The 25377-nt window shown below is 50.6% G+C and overlaps 1 protein-coding gene across 7 annotated transcripts; it reads right to left on the reverse strand.

The window, feature by feature from the left end:
* Nucleotides 1-242: 242 nt before the first annotated feature.
* On the reverse strand, nucleotides 243-24676 carry PPCDC (phosphopantothenoylcysteine decarboxylase). Of its 7 annotated transcripts, none has more exons than XM_058737016.1 (6): nucleotides 24552-24675; nucleotides 20067-20278; nucleotides 6083-6178; nucleotides 5078-5206; nucleotides 1247-1415; nucleotides 243-813 (listed from the first exon to the last, which is right to left on the reverse strand). In XM_058737016.1, exons 2-6 carry the CDS (start codon nucleotides 20202-20204, stop codon nucleotides 728-730), a joined length of 618 nt encoding a protein of 205 aa, XP_058592999.1. In that variant the 5' UTR covers nucleotides 20205-20278; nucleotides 24552-24675; the 3' UTR covers nucleotides 243-727. The 7 variants fall into 7 exon arrangements, with proteins under 7 accessions (XP_058592999.1, XP_058593000.1, XP_058593002.1 ...); XM_058737017.1 differs by having other exon boundaries at nucleotides 24542-24584; XM_058737019.1 differs by lacking the exon at nucleotides 5078-5206 and having other exon boundaries at nucleotides 24552-24676.
* Between the last annotated feature and the right edge of the window lie 701 nt (nucleotides 24677-25377).

The following is a 25377-nucleotide window of genomic DNA, read 5'->3' on the forward strand; positions in this document are numbered from 1 at the left end:
TGAGGGTAGGATAATACAGATGAGGAAAGTGAGGGTCAGAAAGGCTGAGCCTTGAGCCAAGGTCCACTGCTAGCACATGGCAGAGCTGGGATTTGAACTAGGGTCTGTCTGGCTTCAGAGCCCTCTGCCCTTAACCACCATATGATATTGGCCAGTCAGTCGTCAGCCCAGACCCTCCCCCAGCCACCCCAAGCAATGCCCCTGATCTCCGAGGCCACAGGTAAAGGAAGGACACAGTCTCCTAAAAGTCACTCTTCTTTATTCCCCAGTACCCCCGATCTCACAGCATGGTCTGTGGAGAAACTCGGCATCTTGCCAACTTACAGGCTTCCCTGACTCTCTGCATGGCAGCTGGGCACCCCACCAAGGAGCTGAAGCGGGTCCCCTGCACGATGCAGAATCAAGGTTTCTCAGTCCTCCCTTAGTCCCCCTCCCAGAGCACAGGGCCACACAGCAGCAGCTTGCTATGCCTATCCCAGGAGAAGGTGGGGAGGGGCCCAGAATGCAGCCATCTCTTAGTTGGAAAGAAGTTGGGATCTGGGCCTTTGGTCTAATTTAACCTGGGGCAAGTGAGGCCCCTGGGGAGGCTCTGGAGCAGGCCCAGGCTACACCCCTACTCAGTAAACCCAGAAGTCTTCACCGTATTTTGCCGATGTCCATCTTCTTCATAGACTTGGCCTGAAAACACGCAGGGTACAGAAGGATACAAACAACAGAAATCCCAGGTTCAGCTCTGCTGAGAGCTGCCACGACAGAAGAGGACTTCTTTCACCTTGTCCACAATGGTGCCCACCTCAGCCATGGCCCCTAGACCTAGAGAGCAAAGTTCTGCTGTGGCCTGCAGACCGAGGCAGGGCCCATCCCCCACCCACCCTACTCAATGCCCCCCCCCCCCCCCCCCCCGCCGAGTGTTCCACCCAAAGCCCAAGGCCTTGAAGGCCAGAGCCACCTCTACATGAGCCAGACCCATCAAATCCCTTCCAAGGCACCCCCAGGACAGGACTCAGTAACAGTTACGGGAGCATCATGAACTGTATATGGGCTGCGTGCCAGGGACAACACAGGCCCTTTACAAACACTACCTCGTTTAATCTTACCAACTCTGAGAGGAACTAGGACTTCCATTTCCCAGATGAGAAAGCTGAGCTCACAGAATGGTTTTATCCAAGGTCACAACACACTGGGGTGTGACCCCAGAGCTGAGCCCTTCTGCGACCCTGGGCTGTGAGCCTGGCCAGATGCCCACCTTCATCTCCACACACCAACTTCTTGGCCACACAAGGAATCTCCACATAGCCGAAGGCCTTGAGCAGGCCCACCTGCTGCGCGGTGACGGGATGCTCCCACATGGCGGTGTTCATCGCCGGGCAGAAGAGCAGGGGCTTTCGGCAGTCCCAGGCCCGGATGACACAGGTCTGTGAAGAACGGCCGGAGTGGGGCAGGTGGGTGCCTGCTGTCTGGACTCCCAAATCCTACCCACCATCCTCTGGGTCGCAGCCACCTTGGGATGACCGGGTGACACTTGTCTGTATCCCCCTACCTCGAATCTCCTCACCCTCTCCCCCTCTCCACAGGTGCTGGCACAGGGCCTGACACACAGGAGGTCCTCCAACACTCTCAATGGCCCAGCCACCTCCACGCAGATCTCCACTCCTATGCAGAAAGGTGCCTCTGAGCCAAACCACAAGGCTTCTCCACTGTGGGACACACGCCACAGACAGAAAGCAGCCAGGCAAGCAGAAGTCAAGCTTCACAGTTACCCCCCAAAGCGAAGGCTCAGACCACTCATCAGGTGCGGCTCACCTACCCCAACACAGGCTCTACTTCGAGGCTGACTAGAGTTGGGCAATGAGAACACCTGCCATGTGACAAAAACTCTCTCATATGTATTATCCCATGCACCCTCACCGCAACCCTGCAAAGAAGGCGCTGTCCTGTTTCCCAGATGGGGAAGCTGCACTCCCCACAGTCCCACAGAGACAATGATCCGGGGCATGAAGCTTTGCACACCACCCAGTGTGATCCTCCGCCGAGGCCATCCCGCCACGTGCATGCCAGAGCAGCTGTGAGAGGGACCCACCGGCTCAGTGAGTTGCGGAATCACACAGACCTTGGTTCAAATCTTGGCTGTGCTATGTACGCTTACTGCTAGCCGTGAGAACCTGGATGAATAATTTAACCTCAGGAGTCTTAGCTTCCTCTCTGCAAAAGCTCACTGGATGGTTGTGAGCACAGAAGGTGAACATGCTTAAGGCTCTTCACACAGGGCCTGGCCTCAAGTACGGGCTCCAGAAACAGTAGCTCCTGTGATTACTACAGGCACAGGTTCCCTGGACCAGGCGCTGCCTGGGAGAGAAATAAGCCTTGGGGCCCGCAGGAGCGTGCTCCCCTGGGCCCTCACTGCTCCAGCACCTCCTTTCCAGCTGTGGGCCCTTTGGGGAGACAGTGGTCAACACAGCCCTTCCCCGAAGCACAACCCATCTGGTAAAAGAAGGGGGAGTCCAGAAGACAATGCCGTGAACAGGCCAGAGCTGATGCCTACCCCTCTCAGTGCCCCTGCCCCCTCCTGGGGATAGGAAGGAAGTGGGACAGCACACAGCCTCAGGATCTGGTTGCCTGTGTAGTCCCAGACACCAGCGTCTGTTTCCCACCAAGTCCTCCCAATTTGGCAACTGGGCTGAGTGGACAGTTTCAGTCACACTTCCTCTTGGCCCCGTGCCACCTGCCGCTTCTGCAAAAGTCACAAACATACCTAGAAGAGCCCCCTGAGTGTCAAGTACAGTGGGGGCTGGGCTGGGGTTTCTGAGTGTCTTCAAAGCAAAGCACACCAACAGAGAAGAAACCAGTATGTCCGTGTCTCATGCCTCTCTAGCTTTCCCACCTCATCTCGAAGCTCAGTGCTTCCTGGACAAACCACAGCTCCTCTGAACTTTCTGGCAGCAGGAGGGATGAAAGGAGGCGTCAGTTCCTACAGTCACATCTGTTTGGCCAGTGCTGTGTTCAGTACCTCAGGCTCTGCCCCTGAGAACCCACCTGGGTGGAGAGAAGGCCTAGATTCTGATCAGGAGGCCAGCTCCCAGTTGACTGGTGACCCAGGGAAGTCACCTCCTATTTCTAGATCTGCTTAGATATTTAAAAAAAAAATTTTTTTTTAAGTAATCCCTACACCCAACGTGGGGCTCAAACTCGACCCTAAGATCAAAAGTTGCATGCTCTACAGACTGAGCCAGCCAGGTGCCCCTCTGCTGGGCTATTTAGCACACAGAAGGGGCCGGGGCCCGCGCAGGCGAGAAGGTGGATGGAGATGCACAGCACCCAGGCCAAGGGCCCAGAGGCCTGGTGCACAGGTCACAGGTAGCACACTGCTCTAAAGGCCCCACAAGTTCTGGGTCCTGGAAAAGGGACAAGATCTGAAGGAAGGGGGCAGCAGGGTGATCTTTGCAGGGATAAAAGGACAAAATATCTTCTGAGTGAGGACAGAGCCACAGAGCAAGGATGATGACAATTTAAACTTTATGAGATTTCTAATTGCCTGAAATATTTGTGTGTTCAAGTGAAACCTTTTCAGGAAAAAAAAAAAAAAAATTCCTGGGGGAACATATTACATTGCTCAGCCAACTCAGGAGGAGGGAACCCCCAAGACTTCAAGGAGCAGGGGCAGCTCTGATGAAAAAAAAAAGGAAGCAGCGCTTTGGAGAGGAAGAAAGGAGCCCTCGGAGAGCCAGCCCAGCCCAGGGCATGACTCCCAGAGGCCAGTGTGTTTCATCCCACCAGCTAGTGCTGGCCAGCCAGTGGGAAGCCCAGAGGTCACACACAGCCCAGACCCACTGAGATGAAAGTGGCCAAGAGCCTCACCTGCTCCAACTGCCCGGTCAGCCATGCACCAGCCCCACTGGGAAGCCTTCCTGATAACACTGCCCCTAGGCTCGCCCCTGTCTCTACTCCCCTACCCCTGCTCCTTGCCACACAATCTGTGTGTTGCTCTTCTTCTGGTCATCCTGTGCTCTCATTCAAATGATGCTTCAGTCACTAGCAGATTCTTCGAGAAGTGCCTTATGCACCCATCAACAAGCATACAAGGAGACTAAGTTCCTGTCTGACCACCAAAAACTTTGGCCCAGCTTATCACATTAAACTCTGAAAAACTCTTTGCTCTTTGCCAAAGTAGAATAATTACCTCGTACATACAGTATTCACTGAACACTTACTATATGCCTAGCACTGTGCAAAGTGGTGACTCCACTGTCAAAGGACCGACTGGGGTCATTTAAGACTGTACCACACACCAGAGCACATTCCCTTCTCACCTGTACGGGTAACCAAAAACTCTCTCCTTCCAGACTGAGAGCTCCAAGTGTCCTGTGGGTCCCTCAGCACGGGGCCCGGCTCATGATAGGGGAAAGCTCAGTGCACAAGGGAAGTGGGTAACAATGGAGAGGGAGGAGGGGAGAGAGATCACACACCTAGCTCCTCTCAGGGTGATCACATAAACAAGGCCTTTAAGGACAACAGTTCCCTGGAGGTCCCTTAGGCCTAAGACAATCCCCACTTTGTGTAGCTGGACTTCTGTTCCTCTCCTCCACCATCCACCGGCTGGCACCTCTCACCCTTGCTCCTCTCTTCCTCTCTAAGTTTTCCAGAACATACAGGAAAACCGCATTTCTGCGGCCAATGCTACAGGAGAGATAAGTGTGCACAAGAGATCCATGAGGAAGTAAACACTCTTATCAGATTGCACATGTGGATGTCCAGATCCTGGGGACAGAGCTAAGGGGGACAGGCAATGGGGCCGGGCAGGGAGACCAATGGACGAGCATGTGGAGGGTAGCCCGTGAACGAAGGACAAAGTGTCAAGGGGCAGGTGAGAGGTGGATGCCCTCAGAGAGTACATACAAGCTGAGTCCATCCATGTGCCCACTTGCCAGAACACAGGTGAGACCAGGTGGAGGGCAGGGGGTCCAGGGGGCAAACCAGCCCACCATAAAGAATTCCAAGGCAAGAGTCCCATACAAAGGCAGTCCTGCAGCTCAGCAAACTGGGAGTGAGGCCCAGGGAGGAAGAAAGCAGAATCACTCACAAGCAAGTTGTCACATATACCACTGGCCACCTTCCCCAGGGTGTTGGCATCAAGAGGAGCCACCAGCATGAGATCTGCCCACCTCCGCAGGTCAATGTGAAGAACGGGGTCCGATCGGCACTTCCACATCTGGCAGAGGGAACGAAATGGGGTCACTGAGCTAGCTACTCTCTCAGCATGGAGGGAGGAAGCCGTAGGGGGACAACGCAGGCCAGGTGCACTAAGTCAGAAACTAAGGAAGACCACCTGAGCACCCCGGCCCGAGTCCACTGCTGTTCCCTGTCATAGCTAAGCTGGTGAGCACCGGCTATGGAGCCAACCGCCTGAGAGAAACCAGGCCTGAGGAAACAAACGCCCCTTGTCTCTCCAAGCTATTCCCTTTATGGTTTGGTTTTCAAGAGAACTGACATCTGGCAGGGAACTCCTGGCCTGTCTGCTTGAGGCGGATGCTTGGGTTGTCCAAGCCAGTGGAAGGGCTCTGGGGCGGTGAGAATGGAGGGGGTGGGGTGGAGAAGACAGGCCAGCCAGAAATGTTCTAGGCTGAGAATGTTTAAAAATGCCTGGCAGGGCACCCCTGTGAGGCCCACACTCGACGTCTGGTGAATCGGCCGGTGCCCGCCCCTCTGCGGGAGAGCAAAGCAGAGCCCAGTGGCCGTGGGAAGTGAGGCGCTCTCGACAGGCCTGACACTGGGAGCCACGTGGACAAGGGTGGTGGGAAACAGAGCTCCTCTGTGGTTTCATCAGCCCAGATAAGTACAAGGACACTCAACCTCAGGCACAGGGCCAAAGCTGAGCTCTGCCTGGGGTGGGAGGAGACTTCAGGCCTCCCGCAGGCCAGAAGCTAGACAGATGTTTTCCTCATCGCCTCTGCCCAGAGGGCCCTGACCACTGACTTGAGCCCGGCCTGTCTGCTCTGGCCACCAGGACTATGAACTGCAAGGAGGACACTCCTGTCCCGTTGGTGGAAACACGATGGAACTCAGCCCTGGGGCCCCCAACACTGACCTCCCATTCATCAGCGTCGCTGTAGAGAGTGACAGGAATGTCCTGGGGGCTGTAGAAATGTTTGGCTCTCTCGGTGGTGACCACTGCTACTTCCAGCTGTCACCAAGAAAAAAATAGAGGCGGGGAGAGAGAGGGAAAGAAAACTGTTACCAGAGCCACAGGCCTGGATGCCACACGGGGCCAGGCCAGGCAAGTGCTTTCTTCAGGGCCTGGCTGTGGAGACTTCTCCCTCCTCGGCAGGGAGCCCCATGTTTGCATAGCTACTTCCGCTGTCACCCAAAGGTCAGGCCCCACCAGATGTGGCTGTTTCACTTCCCTATTTGAGGGGCTGCCGAGGAATGAGTCACCAACTGCCCAGTGCATATAAAGCTGCAGGCTCCTGCCACTCAGGCAGAAAGACAGAGGCAGCCGGGAAGGAATGCAGGGCAAGAAGGCCGCAGAAGGCAGGAGGGGCCACTTCAAAGAGGCTCACAGGTCCTGAGCTCTAATCCACACCGCAACCCTGCCCTCTGCAGGCCAAGGTACCAGGGAGCTGGGGCCTGGCTTGCAGTGGCTGCATCCAAGCCCCAGAGAGAAAATAGGCGGTCGGTCCCTTCTCTACTTCTAGGAACCAGGCCTCGTGGGCTCTGGTTGCAGACAGACTCCAGGAAAACCAAACCTAGAAGTGTGCCCTTCACTCATGGGGCAAAAATGGAGTTCACCTCCACACTACTCATTCACAAGTAATTAATAAAGCAAACAAGGAGGGGGGTGGGGTGGTGGCTAAGGTGCTCAGAACAAACGGTTGTGAGAAACAGCACACGTAGTATGGACAGCGCTAGACCAGTTGCCATCATTTGTAAAATGAGATGTTAAACTAAGACGGCACAGTAAAGGGGCTCAGAAGCGGCTGGGAGGTGAAGGAGATATCTTTGGGGGACATTTTATCCAGGAGAGAGAAGAGTCAAGGGTGACAAGGGCAGGATCATCAACTGACTAGAACAGGAATCACGTATGGCATGCAGGCCAGATCCAGCCTACAGACATGCTATTTGGCCTGCATGAGGTTACAAACATTTTTGAGCCAATATATACAAATCGGGAGATTTCACATAGAAAATCCAATTTCCTGGCTTCTCTTGAAAACTAAAAGCTCTGGCACGGCCCAGCCCACATTCCTACTTGATAATGGTGGTACTGAAGGTATCGTGTAACGGCCGCCTCTCGGAATGGGACGTGCCCGTGCCAACTCCGGTCCCCCAACCCTCCCTACCATATCACTGAGGCCCCCCTCATGCTTCCTGCCTACCAAGCGACAGCATTCTGCATAGCATGTAAGAGCAAAGCCGGCAGCAGGCAGCAGAAGTCTCAGAGAGACAGAGTGCACAACTTCAGAAGGTCTGCCGCTCCTAGCTCTGCTGGAGAGCTCTCAGGCGTGTCCGTTCTCTCTCACTCCCCTTAGAACCTGGCATCCCCAGAACCTGCACAAAACCTCGGTGACCTTTTTAAAGGTCATTTAAACCAAACTCCCACTGAGCACTGGAGCCGTTTCTAGGACAGCTCTGAACAAGATGGCAGTGGGGCACCTGGGTGGCTGAGTCAGTTAAGCATCTGACTCTTGACCTCAGCTCAGGTCTTGATCTCGGGGTTGTGAGTTCAAGCCCCACACTGGGCTCCACGCTGGGCATGAAGCCTACTTAAAAAAAAAAAAAAAAAAAAAAAAAATGGCAGATGAACAGGGCTGCCATCTGTCCACAGAGCTCAGCCCATGGGCCCAGCACAGATAGGGAGAGCAGAGGGAGGCAGAATGGTGCTGAGACTCTCAAGACACAAGACAGTGACAAGGTAAGTTATGGGAATGGTAAGCCAGAGGTAACCAGAAGAAGAATAGGCAACTTTCAAACCAGCAGAAGAAAGCTCAATCTATATGATAAAGGAGAGGAGAGAGAAAACAAGCAGCAGAGGGCACGTGACAAGTAGAAAGCATTAAATAGGATGGCAGAAGTTTAGCCCTAATAGAATAGTAATATATAATGAGCTAAGTTCTCTGATCAAAATTCAGACTCTCATATTGGAGTTTTAAAATTCATCAGTCACATCAAAAAAGACACATTTAAAACAAAAGGATATATTGGGGTGCCTGGCTGACTCAGTTGGTAAAGCATGCCGATTTGATTTCAGTTCAGGTCATGATCTCCCAGTTCTGGAGTTCGGGCCCCATGTCGGGTTCTGCACTGACAGCACAGAGCCTGCTTGGGATTCTGTCTCTCCCTCTGCCCCTCCCTACTCGTGCTCTCTCTCAAAATAAATAAATAAAACATTTTTAAAAATTAAAAAAAGAATAGGGGCTCCTGGGTGCTTCAGTCAGTTAAGCATCCGACTCTTGATTTTGGCTCAGGTCATGATCTCATGGTTCACGAGATTGAGCCCCACATCAGGCTCTGCACTGACAGTGTGGAGACTACTTAGGATTCTCTCTTTCTCTCTCAAAATAAGTAAATAAACATTTTTTAATTAAAAAATAAAAAATAAAATCTTAAAAAAGGATACATAAATGTTAAATAAAAGAATAAACTTTCAGTTAAATAATGTGGATTCAACTTTGCTCCCTCCCAAAAGCCCAATGAAATAAAAGTAAAGGGATTTTTTTAATGATATAAACCAAGAATGAAAAGAGGACCAAAAAATTAAAAAATGAAAATGAAAACAAACAAACAGAAAAAAACCCCAGAAACCAGCAGTTAAGACATGTCAACACTCTGGAAGATCAGATCAAATCAGATGAGATCAGATGCTAATGTTTTTTTATGAACATTCAGGGAACAACAACAAAAAAAAACCTTGGAAATTAAAATTATAAACAGGAAAATAAAAAACTCAATATAAGTTTAGAAGAAATCTTCCAGAAAGCTGAACAGAAAAGATAAAAAAAGATGGGTAATGTTAGAAAAATAGATGAGAAAGTCAGAGGATCAATTCAAGAGGTCCAAAATCTGAGTTCCAGAAAGAACAGAAAAATGGAGGTGAAAAAATTATGAAAGAAATTAAAGGAAACTTCCCAGAACTGAAGAACTCAGAGGTGGGAGACAGCTCTTCTGTCTGCCCGGTGTTTGGTGAGGCTCAGGAGACCTGGAGTAAAAGTCCCTGGCACCCACTGAGTGTCTGCCTACGGAGCCTGAGCCCACATCAGCTCTTCTGGAAGCAACATCCCCCTGCTGACATATACGGGGTTTGCAATCAGCAAACTCAAGAGTTCTTCTCACCCCTGTTGCTGCTAAACCACAAACCCCAGCCTATAAGTGCACAGCTACTTTTCTGGTCCGTCACACTTCCCTGGTAAATCCCACTTTCCAGAGGAGGCCCACAGAGAGTTCCTAAGATCTCAGTCTTCTTAGCACCACCATCAGGAGCCCCGCTGAGACATGAATCCAAATCCTGAACATAAGGCCAAGAGAAAAGCTCTTCCACAAGGTCCACAAGGTCCACAAGGTGGGGGTAAGAGATGATGGGAAAGAATCAAAAACGGATCCTTTCTGGGGCAACTGGGTGGCTTATTTGGTTAAGTGACCAATGTTTGATTTCGGCTCAGGTCATGATCTCATGGTTTGTGGATTCAAGCTCCACATCAGACTCTGCACTGTGACAGTACAGAGCCTGCTTGGGATTCTCTCTCTTTCTCTCCCTCTCTCTCTGCCCCTCCCCTCCCCTCTCTCTCAAGATAAATAAATAAACTTAAAAAAATGTTGAAAAAAGAAAAAAAGTATTCCAGTTCATCCTCTATCCTGAAATACAGAAAGCAGCTTCCTGAAGATCTATTTCCCTTACTTTCCCTAACTCCCAAACTGCCTGCCAGTTCTCAAGTGAGGACTGTGCCAAAGGCCAGCTTTCAGAAATGTTCCCAATTTGGTAATGGCCCTGTTCTGGGGCTCCCTCCTCCCTCTCAGCTACGCCTACATCCCCACTCATGGTTTGAGCCCCACCTTCCCTGGCCCCTAGGGAGTTCTGACCAGGGGGCCAGGTAAGCCTCCCACCTTGGGCCCCAGCATGAATTATTCCTCTGAGCTCCTCCCCCAGTCTCTAAATCAATTCCTTCTCTGGCTACCCTCCCAGGTTACATAGTCATTGTTAGGGAGCGTCCGGGGTCAATGTCTTTACCTCAAATGAAGAGAATGTGATGAGCCAACCTTCTCCTTGCCCGTCCCCTGACCCCACTGAAGCAGCTACCTCTCCTTGGCAGTGACCCTGACCCCCAGGCTGTCCAGCAGGCCCAGGCCAGTTTTTCTGGTTTTAGAAGGATGTCACTTGATCTGATTCATCAACCCCATGGGCTTTGTTCTTTCATTTTCATTCACTCTGCCAAACGTCCTAGGAGCCAAAGGCTAGGTCCTGGGTTTGCACACTCTTTAAAAAAAAAAAAAAAAAAAAAAGGACATGTTGGGTTACCTTCTGAAATACTAAATAACTCAAGACTATTCACTCATTCACCCTGACCTTTCTCCTAGCAAATGCCAAGGAGCCCTGGAGGGGCAGGAACCCTCTTTTCTCTTACACCCTCCCTGGGTCCTGGTAGAAGTAGGGCTGGGATGAAAACAATCTCCCCCACATTAGAGAGTTCCTGAAAGGCAGCTCTGTGCTTGGTCCCCTAGTGAGACCCCTGCCAAGAGTTTTTATATCTAATATTTAAAACCTGAACTTCTTTGTGTGATGCGATTGAGGTTTGGCCAGACTTTATTATATAAGCTGTCTGCATTTTGCCTGGCATTTACAGAGGTTCCTTCCTGAAACCAGTTGGCAAGTCTAGTTTCCTTTTCTCTGCTGAAGGTACGTTAGCAATCCCATCTGGGGTTCCTGGAGAGTCAGAGAGGGGAAATGGAAACAGATTTGGGGATGAAACCTCCACTTTGACTTTTAGGCCCCGAGTCTGGCCCAGGCTGCCTCTGGGGCAGACTATCAAAGGATCTTGGGAAGCAGCACTGTCACAGCCATAGGTTGAGACAAATCCCATGGCCTGACTTCCCCTCCAATCCCATCTCTGGCCTCTACCTATAACCAGGAGCCAGCAGCACCCCCTCCCCAAGTTCAGACAACCAAAGATGTTTCTGAACATAGTCCAATGTCCCCTGGGAGGCCAAACTGCCCCAGTTGAGAACGACTACTCTGCAGGATTATTCAACAGAACTCTGCAACGATAGAAACATGTCACACCTGTGCTGTCCCCTATGGCAGTCTCTGGCCACACGTGGCTACTGAACATTTGAGGTGTGGCTAGAGTGACTGAGGAACTGAAGTTTTGGTTTTATTTAATTTTAATAATTTAAATTTACATTTGAATGTGGCTAGTGGTTACTGTATTAGATAGCACACCTCTGGCATATACAAGTAAAGGAGAGACCCAGTGGGAACCCCCAGCTGAGTGGCCCCAAAAGAGCAGGTGTTTCTAGTAGGGCGTGTGATGACGGCTCCCCAGGAGGCTGTAAGGATTCTAAAGTGGAAGCACCTGCCATGATTTAACCTGCAAGGCAAGGAACCCAGAGATTTGGTGGCTCAGGCCTCTGGGCTGACACACACAGCAGACTCTGACACTGAGCTGACCGGTGTTGACACTGGCAGTGCCCAGGGCCTGGAGAGCAGCCAAAAAGCTGACCCAAACCTGAGCATGGGGGCGGGGGTAGGAGGGTATATTCTAGGAAAAAGGACCCTTGGTGCCCAGAGCAGTTAGCACATAGGGTGGGGAGCTGTGGCGGTGGCGGCCTCATTAACAAATACCCCAGAGTGTTCCGGTAGGCTGAGTGGGTGTCCCAACTTATAATGTTCCAGCTCATAATGATGCCTTGACTTGTCAAACATTTACTGAGCCTACTATATACATGGGGGCCAGGTGGGGGGAGGTGGTCTTGGGCGAATCCCCTTCCTCTCTGGCCTCGGTTTCCCCTTCTGAGCCATGAGCCATTTAAACCACATGGCCTTCAGGGGCCCATCCAGCTCACTATGCTGTCCCAGCCCTCTTGTGGCCCTTGCCCTTTCCCACCAGGCTCTGGGGGCGGGGGGGGGGGGGGGGGGGGAGCCATTCTCTCCTGGGCCTCCCTGTGGGCCTCCTGGGGGAGCTGGTGTTCTGGTCTCACCAGCCCTTCCTGCCATTCAAGTGAGACCAGGCTGCCAATCCCTCTGTGCCCTTCCCCAACTAGAGAAAATTCTCAAGAACAGAACTCGAGAGGCAGACTGCAGAGCTGACTCCCTGGAGGAGCGGGCCAAGGACGGAAGGGGCTGGCCAAACCAGCAGAAGCCCAGATAAGCGCCTCAGACCACTGCTACTGAACACACCCCTTTCCACAACACCACCACAGAGCAGGCAGGTGGGCCCTGCCCAGAAAGAAAGGAAAACCTCAAACCAGGTCCTGTTTCTCCTGCTTCCTTTCCTCAGCGAACATTTAAAGAAAAAAAAAAAAAGCATACAGTTACAAAGAATGTTCCATAATATTCCCACTAAGAGTCCCACTGACTTTAAAAATAAATATACACAGAGGTTAGAAAATTAAGATTGAACACAATGATACCAAATGTGAGTCTCCTTTCCTGCCCCCTTTTCTGCACAAAGGTAACTACCTCCAGAGGAAAATCTGTAGGCACTAACTCAGATACGTGAACATATAAAAGGAACCAGACAATACGCCAGCGGTCAGCAAACTTTTTTCTGTAAAGGGCCAGATACTATTTTCGGTTTTGTCACAACTACTCAACTCTGTAGTAGCAAGACTGCAGTCACGGGCAATGCTTAAACAAATGTGTGGCTGTGTTCCAACAAAACGTTATGGACACAGAAATTTGAATTTCACGTAATTTTTGTGCTCTCAAAATATTCTTTAAAAAATTTTTTAACCACTGGAAAATATAAAAACCATTCCTGGCTCACAAACCATACAAAAGCAGGTAATGAGTCCAGATTTGGCCTGTGGCCCATGGTTTGCTAACTCCTGTACCAAACTCATTTCATTTCTATCTTGAGGACTGTCCCACATCAACACAGAGATCCAGCCATTGTTCTGAAGGGCGCCTGTCATCCACTGTGAGGCTGCACCAAAGCTCTCTCTCTCCTTGGATGTTTTGTTTACACTTTTACTTTTGTTTTAAAATTATAAACAATGCTACAATGAACATCCTCCTACATATGGTGAATTTTGGCACACTATAGGATTCAATCCTACAGGTGAATCAAGAGCTATGAACTCTTTTGACCTCTCCAGACACTGTCAAATGGTCCTCCAGAGAAGCAGAATTCACTTCACCCTGCACGTGAGTGGGAACTTCTTCCCCTCACCCTTGACAGCCCTGAATGTCCTGACAGGCATTCTAGAAACTTAACCTTCTCTAAGCCCAAGGCCTGCCAACTCCCCAAATGGCAGACTCTCTCCACCTTTAGAAGTCTCCTGCCAGAGGTGCCTGGTGGCTCAGTCAATTGAGTGTCTGACTCTCTCAGGTCATGATCTCATGGTTCGTGAGTTCGAGCCCCGTGTTGGGCCCTGCACTGATGGTGTGGAGTGTGCTTGGGATTCTCTCTCTCCCTCTCTCTCTGTCCCTTCCCTGCTTGCATGTGGTCTTTCAAAATAAATAAACTTAAAAAAATACTAAAAAAAAAAAAATTTAGAAATCCCCTTCTGACTCCAGCCCTGCTGACTTCTGCCCTGGCAAAAGCTAAAGAGGTGTCTGTCTTCTCCCAAGTGAGAAGGGTGCTCAGACAGAACTGCAGCCCAATTAACATGACAATTATGGAACTGCAAAAGCGCCCTGCAGCTCCTGAATCCCAGGACCTTCTCCCAGGCTGCCTTCATGTCCTATTCCTTTCTGCCCTCACATCTAGAACCTTCCACCACTAGTGCCAGAAGAGGCCTTGGAGACAGATCATTTTAGTACTCCCCCCCCAACCCCTTCATTGCAGGGCTGAGAAAAATAGGGACATATGAAGACCTAAGTTGCCCAGAATCCTTTTGCTCAGCTGCCTCTCTTGAGGTACAGCTAACCCCCACTATCCAACTTCCCCGATCATATAAAGGCTCCAAGGCTTCTTTGCAAGGACCATTCTTCCTGAATGCTGGTATATGGGTCATGAGGCCAAATCCACCCTCTCCAGCACCCCCTCACAATCTCCCTGGTCTGGCTCTAGCCATGCCTGGGCACACTGGTGAATCAGGAGTAGAGGCATACCTTGGGATATGGTGGGTCTGGTTCCAGACCACTGCAATAAAGCAAATATCACAATAAAACTTTCTTCGGTTTCCCAGGACATATAAAAGTCAGGTTTACACTGTAGTCTCTTACATGTGTAAGAGCATTATGTCTGAAAAAGCAACGCACATATCTGCAGGATTGTGCTGTAGGAGTGCTGACAATACCGACTCCATATTGGACTCTCCATCTTGTTCATCCTGTGCAATGACCTCCCTGCAGATGCATGTACGTATGCCCTGACCAGAATGTAGGAAGGTTTGTTTGGACAGAGGGAGCCACTTGAGGTAACATACAGATGACAGGCACACAGAGGGCATCACTTTAAAGCTTTTTTTTTTTTTTTTTTTTTTTAGTTTATTTAGAGAGAGAGAGAGGCAGGGAAGGGCAGAGACAGAGGGAGAAAAAGAGAATCCCAAGCAGGCTCTGCACTGTCAGCACATAGCCCAATGCGGAGCTTGAACCCACGAGCCACAAGACCATGCCCTGAGCCAAAACTAAGAGTCGGACGCTTAACCCACTAAGCCACCCAGGTGCCCCAGAGGGGATCACTTTAGAAAACCACCACAGATGATCTGCGCACAGAGGGCACCACATTAGAAAACTACTCTGACCTCACCACGATGACCTGCACTCTATAGAAGCTGTGGATTAAGGTCCAAACTTTGCAGAGAATAGCTGCATAGCGCCTGGGTCATCATCTGCCCAACCTGCCTGCCCTCCCATTCATCAGTAAGTTACCCTGAATAAATCTCTATAAACGGTATGGAGTAGCTCAGAGTGCCTTCTCAGTCTGGAGGATACTCTATTCTCTCTCACCCACTTCTAACAATACCTTAATTAAAAGTATCCTATTGCTGGGGCACCTGGGTGGCTCGGTCAGTTAAGTGTCCAACTTCGGCTCAGGTCATGATCTCACAGCTCGTGAGTTTGAGCCCCGCATCAGGCCCTGTGCTGACAGCTCAGAGCCTGGAACCTGCTTTGGATTCTCTGTCTCCCTCTCTCTGCCCCTCCCCCAGTCTCTCTCTCTCTCTCTCTCCCAAAAGTAAATTTTAAAAAGCATCTTATTGCTAAAAAAGGCTAACTCATCTGAACCTTCAGCAAGTTGTAATCACTGATCACAGATCACCATAACAAATAATGGAAAAGTTTGAAATATTATAAGAATTACCAAAATGTGACATAAAGTGAGCAAATGCTGTTGGAAAAATGGCACCAGTAGACTTGCTCGATGCAGGGTTGGCACAAATTTTCAATTTGTAAGAAAACTCAGTTACGTACAAAGCACAATTAAATTAAGTATACCTATAGTTATGAACCAGGTCTGCAGACTCACTCAGCTCCCTGCACCCCACACTTCAGCTGCTTGTTTGCTGGTCAAAGTCTAGCGATGCCCAGGGAGCTCAGAAAAGACCCAAGCATATGAATTCACAATGTAGGCAAAGGGCTGAGAAGGACCTTTCCAAGCGACAAAGACTGCTCCTGGGGGTGACCCAGAAAGACGGCAAAGGGGAGATCAGTACCATCAGGGAGTAAGGGGAGTGCGCGGGGTAGGAAGAGGGGGAAAGCCACTGCATCGAGGCCCACACGAGGCAAGCAAGGATCCCCCTTTGGTTACCAAAACCTCACAAGGACACCACCAAGCAAACCCAGGCTCTCTGAACCCAGAGCTGCTCTGAACCCAGAGCTCTCTCAGAACCCAGAGCTGTTCTATCTGCAGGAAGAAGTGAGAAGGTGGCAGGCCCCTCCACAGGAGCAGATGGACTGTGGCTCCCACGGCTCTTCCCACATGGGCTGTCTCTCACCAACCCAACAAGCCCACCACGTGCCTGGCCCAAAGGACATGACAGCAAGGGGAAAGAAAAGGGTGAAGGAGAGGAAACACACACTGGTAAGTGCGTCCATGTGCCAGGAGCTGCACCCAGTTATTGGCACAAGATGAGAAACTTTTATTTCTATCCCTTCTTGAAGCCTTTACAAGAGCCTGAGGGGATGGGTGGCAGTAATCAGCTTTATTTTTTATTTAAAGTTTATTTTTTGAGAGAGAGCGAGCGAGCACCAGCAGGGGAGGGGCAGAGAGAGAGGGAGAGAAAGAATCCCAGGCAGGTTCTGCACAGTGTGGAGCTCAAACCCATGAACTTCGAGATCGTGAACTGAGCTGAAATCAAGAGTCAGATGTTTAAGAGTCAGATGCGTAACCCTTAACCAACTGAGCCACCCAGGTGCCCCACTAATCAGCTTTATTTTAATTTAATATTTGTTTATTTTTGAGAGAGAGAGAGAGAGAGAGAGAGAGAGAGCGCATGTGAGTGGGGAAGGGGCAAAGAGGCAGACACAGAATCCGAAGCAGGCTCCAGACTCTAAGCGGTCAGCACAGAGCCCGATGTGGGGCTCGAACTCATGAACCACGAGACCATGACCTCAGCTGAAGTTGGGCACTTAACCGACTGAGCCACCCAGGTACCCCAATCAGCTTTATTTTAAATGAGAAAAGCAGGGGCCACCTGGGTGGCTCAATTAAGCGTCCAACTTCAGCTCAGGTCATGACCTCGAGGTCCGTGAGTTTGAGCTGCACGTCAGGCTCTATGCTGACAGCTCAGAGCCTGGAGCCTGCTTCGGATTCTGCATCTCCCTCTCTCTCTGCCCCTCCGTCACTCACACTCTGTCTCTCAAAAAGGAATAAATGTTAAAAAAAAACAAAACATAAATGAGAAAGGCAGGCTCCAAGAGGCCAAGTCATGGAGTCCTCTCTCCTAGGTCAGTGCCCTTCTTGCTGCCTGACTTTCAGCTTCAACTCCAGCCAGAGAGGGAGAGCAAAGTTCCTGCTCCAGACAAGGCTTGTCCCCACAGTGGGCCAGGCCAGAAGGCCTGGGGTGGGCTGGAGAGCCTCCCCACTTCAGGCAACCCTTTCCTCACACCCCTGTAAATGCTGGCTGTGTGGGATGACAGGAAGCTGTGGAGTTGCCATTTCCCTCCGCTCTGAGGCTGCCCATCTGTTTCCTGGGATAGGACGCCCTGCCCCCACTCACCCCCAGTCCGGAAATTCACTTGCTCTGGGGCTATGGGAAAAGGGAACTGTATGGCTCCCTCCCTCCGGAGGGGGCGGAGGCTGTCACCGCTGCAACAACCCTTTCCAGGCCCCAGGCCTCCCCCCATTCCGGGTGTAGCTAGTCAGCTGTACCAAAGGTGCTGGGCATGTGTCTGGGTGGGGGAGGCCACAGGTGGTGCCTCAGAGTATCCATGAGACTCACCTCCCTTCCCCCTTCTGACCTGGCTGGCATCCCTGGCTGCCTTTCACTGCTTGTTCCGCATGAGGGGTGGAGTGAGGGGGTGACTTTCTGGGTAGAAGTTTGTGGAAAGTAAGAAGAAAAAAAATGAAAGATTTCTCACCCCTGCCTTCCGTGCTGACATGGTCATCTGCAGGTGAGCACTGCCCCCTGCTGGACACACTGGGTACATGCACCTGTGTCACACGTTAAGCTATGGGGCAGATACAAGGAAAAAGTACAGCCTGGGCCCCAGCAGCGTACACACAAAAGCAATGGGCAACAACATGAACAATATCAAAGGCAACCAATGATCCCATATCTTGGTCAAGATATGGTCAAACTCTAGTCAGGCTCCTATGTGTCCCTTTTTTGACTAGGGCCATCTTGGGGCCTGGTCCTTAAGAGCAAGATTCCCGTTAAGTGGGTTTAGCCAGAATCCCCCACCCTCAATGTCTAACCAGCCTGGACAGCTCATCAGGCTCTTCATCCCTCAACAACCCCCCCCCCCCCCTCCCCGGTGATTCATCACCCTGGCCTGCCTGCACCAAGAATCCTGTCAGGGCAGTGTAGCCAGAACCCTCCTTATTCCTGATGTTTCCTCTTAGTAATTTCCCATCCACTGCCCTCCACCTGGCTCCTTGCCTATAAATCCCCACTCTTCCTTGTATTTGTAATCAAAACCTAGTTCTATGCTGAGGCCTCTTTTCCCGTATTATGATAGGTTTTCTGAACAAAATCTGTTTTGTTTTTTTTTTTAATTTTTTTTTCAACGTTTTTTATTTATTTTTGGGACAGAGAGAGACAGAGCATGAACGGGGGAGGGGCAGAGAGAGAGGGAGACACAGAATCGGAAACAGGCTCCAGGCTCCGAGCCATCAGCCCAGAGCCTGACGCGGGGCTCGAACTCACGGACCGCGAGATCGTGACCTGGCTGAAGTCGGACGCTTAACCGACTGCGCCACCCAGGCGCCCCAACAAAATCTGTTTTTACCACTCTAACTACTGCCCATCTCTGGGTTTTTAAAAAAAAAAAAAAAATTTTTTTTAATGCTTATTTATTCTTGAGAGAGAGAGAAACAGAGCATGCATGGAGGAGGGGCAGAGAGAGAGGGAGACACAGAATCTGAAGCAGGCTCCAGGCTCCGAGCACAGAGCCCGATGCAGGGCTCATGAGCCAAGCCAAAGTCGAACCCTTAACTGACTGAGTGACCCAGGCGCTCCATGGTTTGTTTTTCTAAGTAGGCATCACAGCTAGCATGGAGCCCAATGTGGGGCTTGAACTCACAACCCTGAGATCAAGACCTGAGCTGAGACCAAGAGTTGGATGGATGTTTAACAGATGGAGTCACCCTGGTTTTTCTTTAATGCATCAAATGAGTTTGTTTGTTTGTTTGTTTGTTTTGAGAGGGAGAGGGAGCACGCAACCCAGGAAGGGGCAGAGAGAGGCAGAGACAGAATCTCAAGCAGGCTCCACACTGTCAGCATAGAGCCCAACACAGGGCTCGAACTGACGAACCATGAAATCATGACCTGAGCCACCCAGGTACCCCCAGTATTTTATGTATTTTTAAGTAATTCTATGCCCAACCTGGGGCTTGAACTCACAACCTGGAGATCAAGAGTTGTGTGCTCTATCAACTGGCCATCCAGGCACCCCTCATCAAATGAGTCTGAAAAGGAACAGACCAAAGCCACATGGGTTGAGGCAGGCCAGGAAGGCTTTCTTGTGAAGTATTTGTGCAGAATTTAGAGAGGCAGAGGAGCAGGAGGGCAGCACAGCCTGGCAGGGCCAGGCCAAAGCAAAGGCCATCAGGGTGAGTATAGGCAGTGGGCGTTCAACAGACAAATGTAGGACCTTAGATACTAGACAAGGAAATGAGGTTATTACCTGCTGGCTTTCACACGGTCTAAAGCCTTGAACTTTTCCCACAGAAGAATCTGCCCCAGAAGCCCAATATATATAAAAACATAAAACTAATCAAAATTGAGGTACCCCTCCCCAGTACACTGTGGTGGCTCCTAGGCATCTCTGAACACATGAAGGAACAGTTTAAAACCAGAGCCACAGGCAGTGGGGTACCCCTAAGGCTCCAGTGCGTTTGGACTGACAGGACAGCCATGGTGTCTAACAAAGAGGGAGAACAGAGCTGCAGTGTTCGAGACGGAGTGGAAGCAGGGGTGGGGAGTCCAATGCAGCAAGGGGACCCGGTGAATGTGCTACATTTCTGCAGCCAGCCTCCTCCCCCGTCAGAACCTCAGGGAACCAGGGTCAACATATGGGAACACAAACCCTCCACTAGCAAAGAATTCCTCCCCTCACGCTCTGTCCACACCTGCTAATCTAGCTCCGGGTTATACTGGACTGTCTCAGGGACCCCCTACACACCAATGCACACAGAGGGCTTCCACAAACACCATTAACAAAAACCCCAAGCACTGCATAAAATGGGCTGGCTCCAGGAGCAGCAGCTCTCCAAGGCCAGAGGCTACCATGCCCGTCTAATAAGGATACTCACGCCAGGAATGTCCAAAAGCCTAGACACCAGAAGAGGCAACTTCAGGGCTGCAACACTCCCAGTGACACCCACGAGAACACGAAACTGTCTCTTCGCCAAGGGTGCAGCATCTGCTGGACATGACGCACTTGATTCCATGTGGGGTCTAATAGCTTCGAATGCTGGGAAACTGCCAGGACTGGCCTCCAGAGGGCTCTATCAGGATTTAAAATCTAAAAGCAGAACAAGGGGTACCCACTTCATTCATATATTCGACCAAAATGTACAGACTACCTAGGGCCAGATGCTGGGGTTGCAGAGGGGTCAGCAGTCCCGGCTGCTGGGAGAACACAAGTTAATGAGGTCAGATACCCTCACCAGACACAAGTCAGTCACCATGTAACACAGCCCAGTGTTGTGAAGAACATCTATACCGGGGAGTGCCTGTCCAGGAGTAACTGTCTGAGAAAGTCAGAGACCAAAAAAATGACATTCAGGTTGAGTCCTGAAGGACGAGTACATTTTCCAGAGACAGAAGAAAATAACTTTGCAAGAAGGAACCATCTCACAAAGGTGAAGAGGCCTAAGGAAGGCGGCAGGTTTGGGGAACAAGGAGAAGCTCAGTAATGAGGCTGAAGTGCGATGGGAGGTTGGGGGTTGCAGGAGGTAAGGTCAAGGGCAGTGAGGGCCAGGGTGAGTTTTCATTTTAGAAAAACAGTGCTGGCGCCGACTGTGGAGGGGGCCCAGGACTCGGAGATTGGAGGAGGCTGGGCTGACTGAAGGGAGTAGCGGGATGGGACAGGTGCAGGGATGCCTGAGAGGTGGTAAAACCCTAGGCAACAAGGGGACTTGGGTGCTCCCGGCAGCTGAGAGATTGGCCTCTCTGTCACTGTCCTGGTATCTCAAACCCTACAAATCCAAGTCCACGAAGAAACAAGCATAAAAGGGATGTTGGCCAGCCCCATGAGACCAGCTGCTTAGTCTCTTCCTCTGGCCCTCAGATGTTGCCAGAAACCAGTGCCCACGATAATATGACTGATGGACACACCAAAACCTATACTCTACAAGCTGGGCCAGCAAAACGTACCCGCTCCATCAGGACAATCACTGAGGGACAGTGAAATCTAGCACTGGGCAAAGGAATTGTGGAAAACATGCCACTGCCTTCAGGGAAGTGAGTTGAGAAGACAGGTGTCATACCTGCAATCATCTGAGATGGGCCCTATTCTGGGAGGCACCTTTCTGGTGATCAGTGATTCAATTTGTTCATCTGTTTCCTTGCCTCTTCCTCTATACTTCTCCACCACCACTGCTGCCACCAGCAAGCTCCCTGCACTGTGACCAGGTCTAATTGTCAACCACCAGGCACCTGCTGGATGAATAATAAACTGCACCTTCTAAAGCAAGGTGGGGCACAGAAGTCTGGCTGATGAAGCAGGAGCCCTAAGCCCTGTCCATGGTTGGGCTCCCGAGCTGGTGTGTGAGCTCAGTTCTGGGTACTTCCCTCTGTGGACCTGTCTCTTCATCTGAAAAATATGGAGGTAGGACCAGGTGATCTCCTTCCAGCTGAAACTTGAGTCAATGTATAAAAGACAGCGGTGAGGACTCTCTGTAGCAGAGTCCTGGCAGATGCACTCAAAATGGGCAGAATCAGCAGCAAGAGGGGACACCAAGGCCAACTCCAAGGAGAAGCATCTGTGAGTCACGCAGTGGCTACCTCAGTGACTGCACACCCAAAGGGTCTGCCTCTTCACTCCACCGACCCCTTGGCTCCCTAGGGTCTCTTTGCCCAGTATTTGCCTTCGAGACTCAAGCACACACCCACATGAGCCGAGGATCATATTTGGGTCTATTATCCCACTCCTACTGGAAAGGTCTCCCAGAGGCCCAGACCCAGGGGTTAATCAGCAGGAGGTTAAGCACAGGCCAGTTCCCTAGAGCAAGACTCCTCCAAAGTTCCATTTGCCAGTAATTTCAATCTCTGCTCTACATCAGGGCCTCAGCCAGGGCCATGCTTGCCCAGAGCAGAACTGAGTCTACTCCAGGGCTTGGGGAGCCCTGTTAGCAACTGGCAAGGTCTAGAGGGCTTACCTGCAAGCTCCTTCCCAGGTCTAATCAGCACGCTGATTAGCACCCTCAGTAGGTGACAGAAACACATTTCTTGACTCTCCAGGGAAACCTACCTTCCAGATCTCAAACCCTGACACTGTCCTGCCCCAGCCAACTGGTGCCAAACCAGAGACTGAACTTCGTTTTGGCAGACCCTTAACCTCCTCTACATCAAGCTGATGATCATTCCCAAGGAACATGTTACTGAAAGTAATCAGCTAAACTTAGGACACAAATGCATGTTGGCGACTTCAACTACTTCCTCACAGTTAGGTGGTATAGCCCGAGATTTACTACTTAGCCTGCTGAGCAAGTTTTGCTAAGGGCCAAAGCCTACTTACCTTTCTAGAAAAGTGTGTGTGTGTTGCAGGTTGGGGGGGGGGGGGGGCAGGTGTACTTGAGGAATAGAAAGTGGATAATTTAACCAACGTTTGAAGGCGAGGTCAAATTGGTTCAATCCAACAGTTATGTGAAGGGTGATAGCTGGCAGTTCTTTATGTTTACACTCAAAAAAGATCAAATCCCAAACCAGTAGGCCCATTACTCTAGTTAGTTCCTGTTGGAACCACCTATTTACACAGCCAAGGTAGCTGTTGATAGTGCTTGATTCTTCTGAGCTTTGCTGGACTCATAGGAACTGTTGAGCAGCAGGAAGAGTTGGCAGGCAGAGAGGTTGTAGGGCTGAAGCCTATGATTACTGAGCCTCAAGCTCCCAGGACATCAGTCATGCAGGTAAGCCACAGTCAGAAAAATGGCAGGTTCTCTATCTACCTTTAGAAAGACAGGGCCAGAATAAAGAGCCTCAGCTTGTGGCAAGCTTGTGATGTGTAAGCCTCCTCTGTTGAGTGTAATTAGGGCAAAGTAAAGGTTTCAGGAATACCTGCCAGTCACAATAGGGGCGTGTGTGGAGCCACACAGAACCAGGGCTAAAAAAAAAGGGGGCCAGAGAGTAAGAACCCTGCTCAACACAGGAACAGTGAGGGGCTGGAGCCTAGGACAAAGCAGAACCAAACATGGGGGGTTGGGGGAAAGGGAGCCAGGATGCCCTCATACTGGCTTCTGCTCTGGCCTTCTCCCCCACCAGTCAACACACTCTACTCTCTGCCCCCATAATAATGAACAACTTCTAGCTCCCCCAAATGTCACCCTGCTCCCAAACCCAAAGACATTAAAAGGCCACAGGGCACTTTAAATCCCTGGCTCCAACGTAAGGCAAGGAACTCAAGAGAGAGCTCAAGGGGCTGGCATTCTGCTAAGACTGCTCTTCTCGCTGACTCCGCAGCTTCTGAAATCCCATTTAGGCACTCCTGAAGCCCACGTGTTGGGGATATATACATATATTATATGCTACATTGTACATATTTTATATATATTTGTATTACATTAAATCATATGTAACATATTCACACACACACACACACACGCTACCGAGCAAGGTGGTTACCGCCACTACAAGAGATGTGTGGGAAAAACCCTGCTCCCCAGACATGCACCACTTCCCCTACTTAGGAATGTCTCCTACTTATCCTCTGGTACAGGCTTCTAAACACTTCTAAAGACAGTAGGAAGTTTTCCTCTGGCAAAATTTAGCCTCACTCTAATTTTTAAATACCATTCAGCAATTTTAGGAGGATCTAGGGGATATAATTCCAACATGCCAAGGCTCTGCATTTTCTATCTTACTAACTTTTAAAATAAAGGGAACTGAGAGGCGCCTGGGTGGTTCAGTCGGTTGAGCACTCAAATTCAGCTCGGGACATGATTTCACACCTCGTGAGGTCATGATTTCACAGCTCGCGAGTTCAAGCCCCCCAACGGGCTCTGTGCTGACAGCTCGGAGCCTGGGGCCTGCTTCGGATTCTGTGTCTCCCTCTCTCTCTGCCCCTAACCCACTCGCATTGTCTCCCTCTCTCTCAAAACTAATAAATAAACACTAAAAATAAAAAATAAAATAAAATAAAATAAAATAAAATAAAATAAAATAAAATAAAGGGAACCGATAGGGCACTAAATGCATTTAGTTAAACGGCACTAAACAATCGCAGTGCAGCAAAAAGCAGGAGTGGGAACGCACAGATACAAATCCCCCACTCCGGACTCGAGTCAGAAAGAAGACCCTAATGCTCCGGCCCCACGGGCAGATAGGTAAATTCAGTCCCAAAGGTTCAACAGTCCCTACGCAGACACAGCGGCTAATCCACAGTGGCGAGCAGAGCTTCACCGGCATAGATAGGAAACTGAGGTCACACACACACACCTGCAGACCCACAGCCTTCACACTCACACGCACGCGTGCAGGGACAGTAAGGTCACGCACAAACAGTCGCAGATACACAATCAAGCGAAGCTCCTCGAACCTCCCTACCACCCGGCCGAGAGGACACAACCTCCAGGTACCCTGAGATCCCTCTCCAGCACCAGGCGCGTCTCGGGCAGCCCCAAATATCGCGAGATCTCAGCCGCCACTCCCGCCGTTTCCGCTTAGCAGGTAGTCTCACGAGAGCACCCGGCTGTCTACGTGCTCGCGCCGCCTTCTGGGAGTTGCAGTCTACTTCTCTGCCTTCTGGTAGTTGTAGTCCATTCGAAGGAATCCCTCCGCGGACGTCCGCTAGCTGTTTTTGATACTGCTGGTGCTCTCGCCTGGGCCAGCCTAATTATCTGACCTCACCCCACACCCTCATACCACACATACGCACCGTTCATCCTTGTGGCACTTAATACTGAACATTTGCCGAGCCTTTCCTGTGTTAGGTGTACAGGATACAAGGCTAAATCAGACCTGTCCCTGCTCCAGACAAGCAGGGACACAGGGAATTACAGAATAAGATCCTCCATGGGGAAGCATAGGGGCTAAACAACGAGAGGCAGGGAAGCCCTCTGAGGAGGTACTCTAGGTGAATCTTGAAGGATGACCAGAAGCTTACAGTGCCAGCACAGCAACCGAAATGGAGGGCACAGCCTTGGCAAAGGGGAAGCAACATGAGAAAGCATATTGGGTACACTTCACTGCCTTGTTCATTCTCTGGCACCCAGACCCCCATAAGCCCTGTTTGTTGAGGCTGCTCAATCAGCTGCCAGTCTCCCATCAGTGAGACTTGAGGTGACCCCCTGTGTTCTATCCTTGCCCTTGTCTTGCAGCAACCATCTGGACCAAACCACCCCTCACCCGTTAATCCAAGCTTCTACTTCCTCCTCAGGCAACTCAGAACTCCTCCTTCTAACA

The sequence above is a fragment of the Neofelis nebulosa genome, chromosome 7, assembly GCF_028018385.1.
Source record: "Neofelis nebulosa isolate mNeoNeb1 chromosome 7, mNeoNeb1.pri, whole genome shotgun sequence".
NCBI classification, from domain to species: domain Eukaryota; kingdom Metazoa; phylum Chordata; class Mammalia; order Carnivora; family Felidae; genus Neofelis; species Neofelis nebulosa.

Bases quoted from the DNA above. Each gene is read 5' to 3' on its own strand.
- PPCDC (XM_058737016.1), bottom strand. From the start codon at position 20,204: ATGGAATCAAGTGCGTCATGTCCAGCAGATGCTGCACCCTTGGCGAAG. The intron at 5,207-6,082 runs GTCAGTGTTGGG...TCCCTCTGCCAG, and splicing joins GCGACGCTGATGAATGGGAG to ATGTGGAAGTGCCGATCGGA. The intron at 1,416-5,077 runs GTGAGTGATTCT...CGTTCTTCACAG, and splicing joins GTATATGTGACAACTTGCTT to ACCTGTGTCATCCGGGCCTG.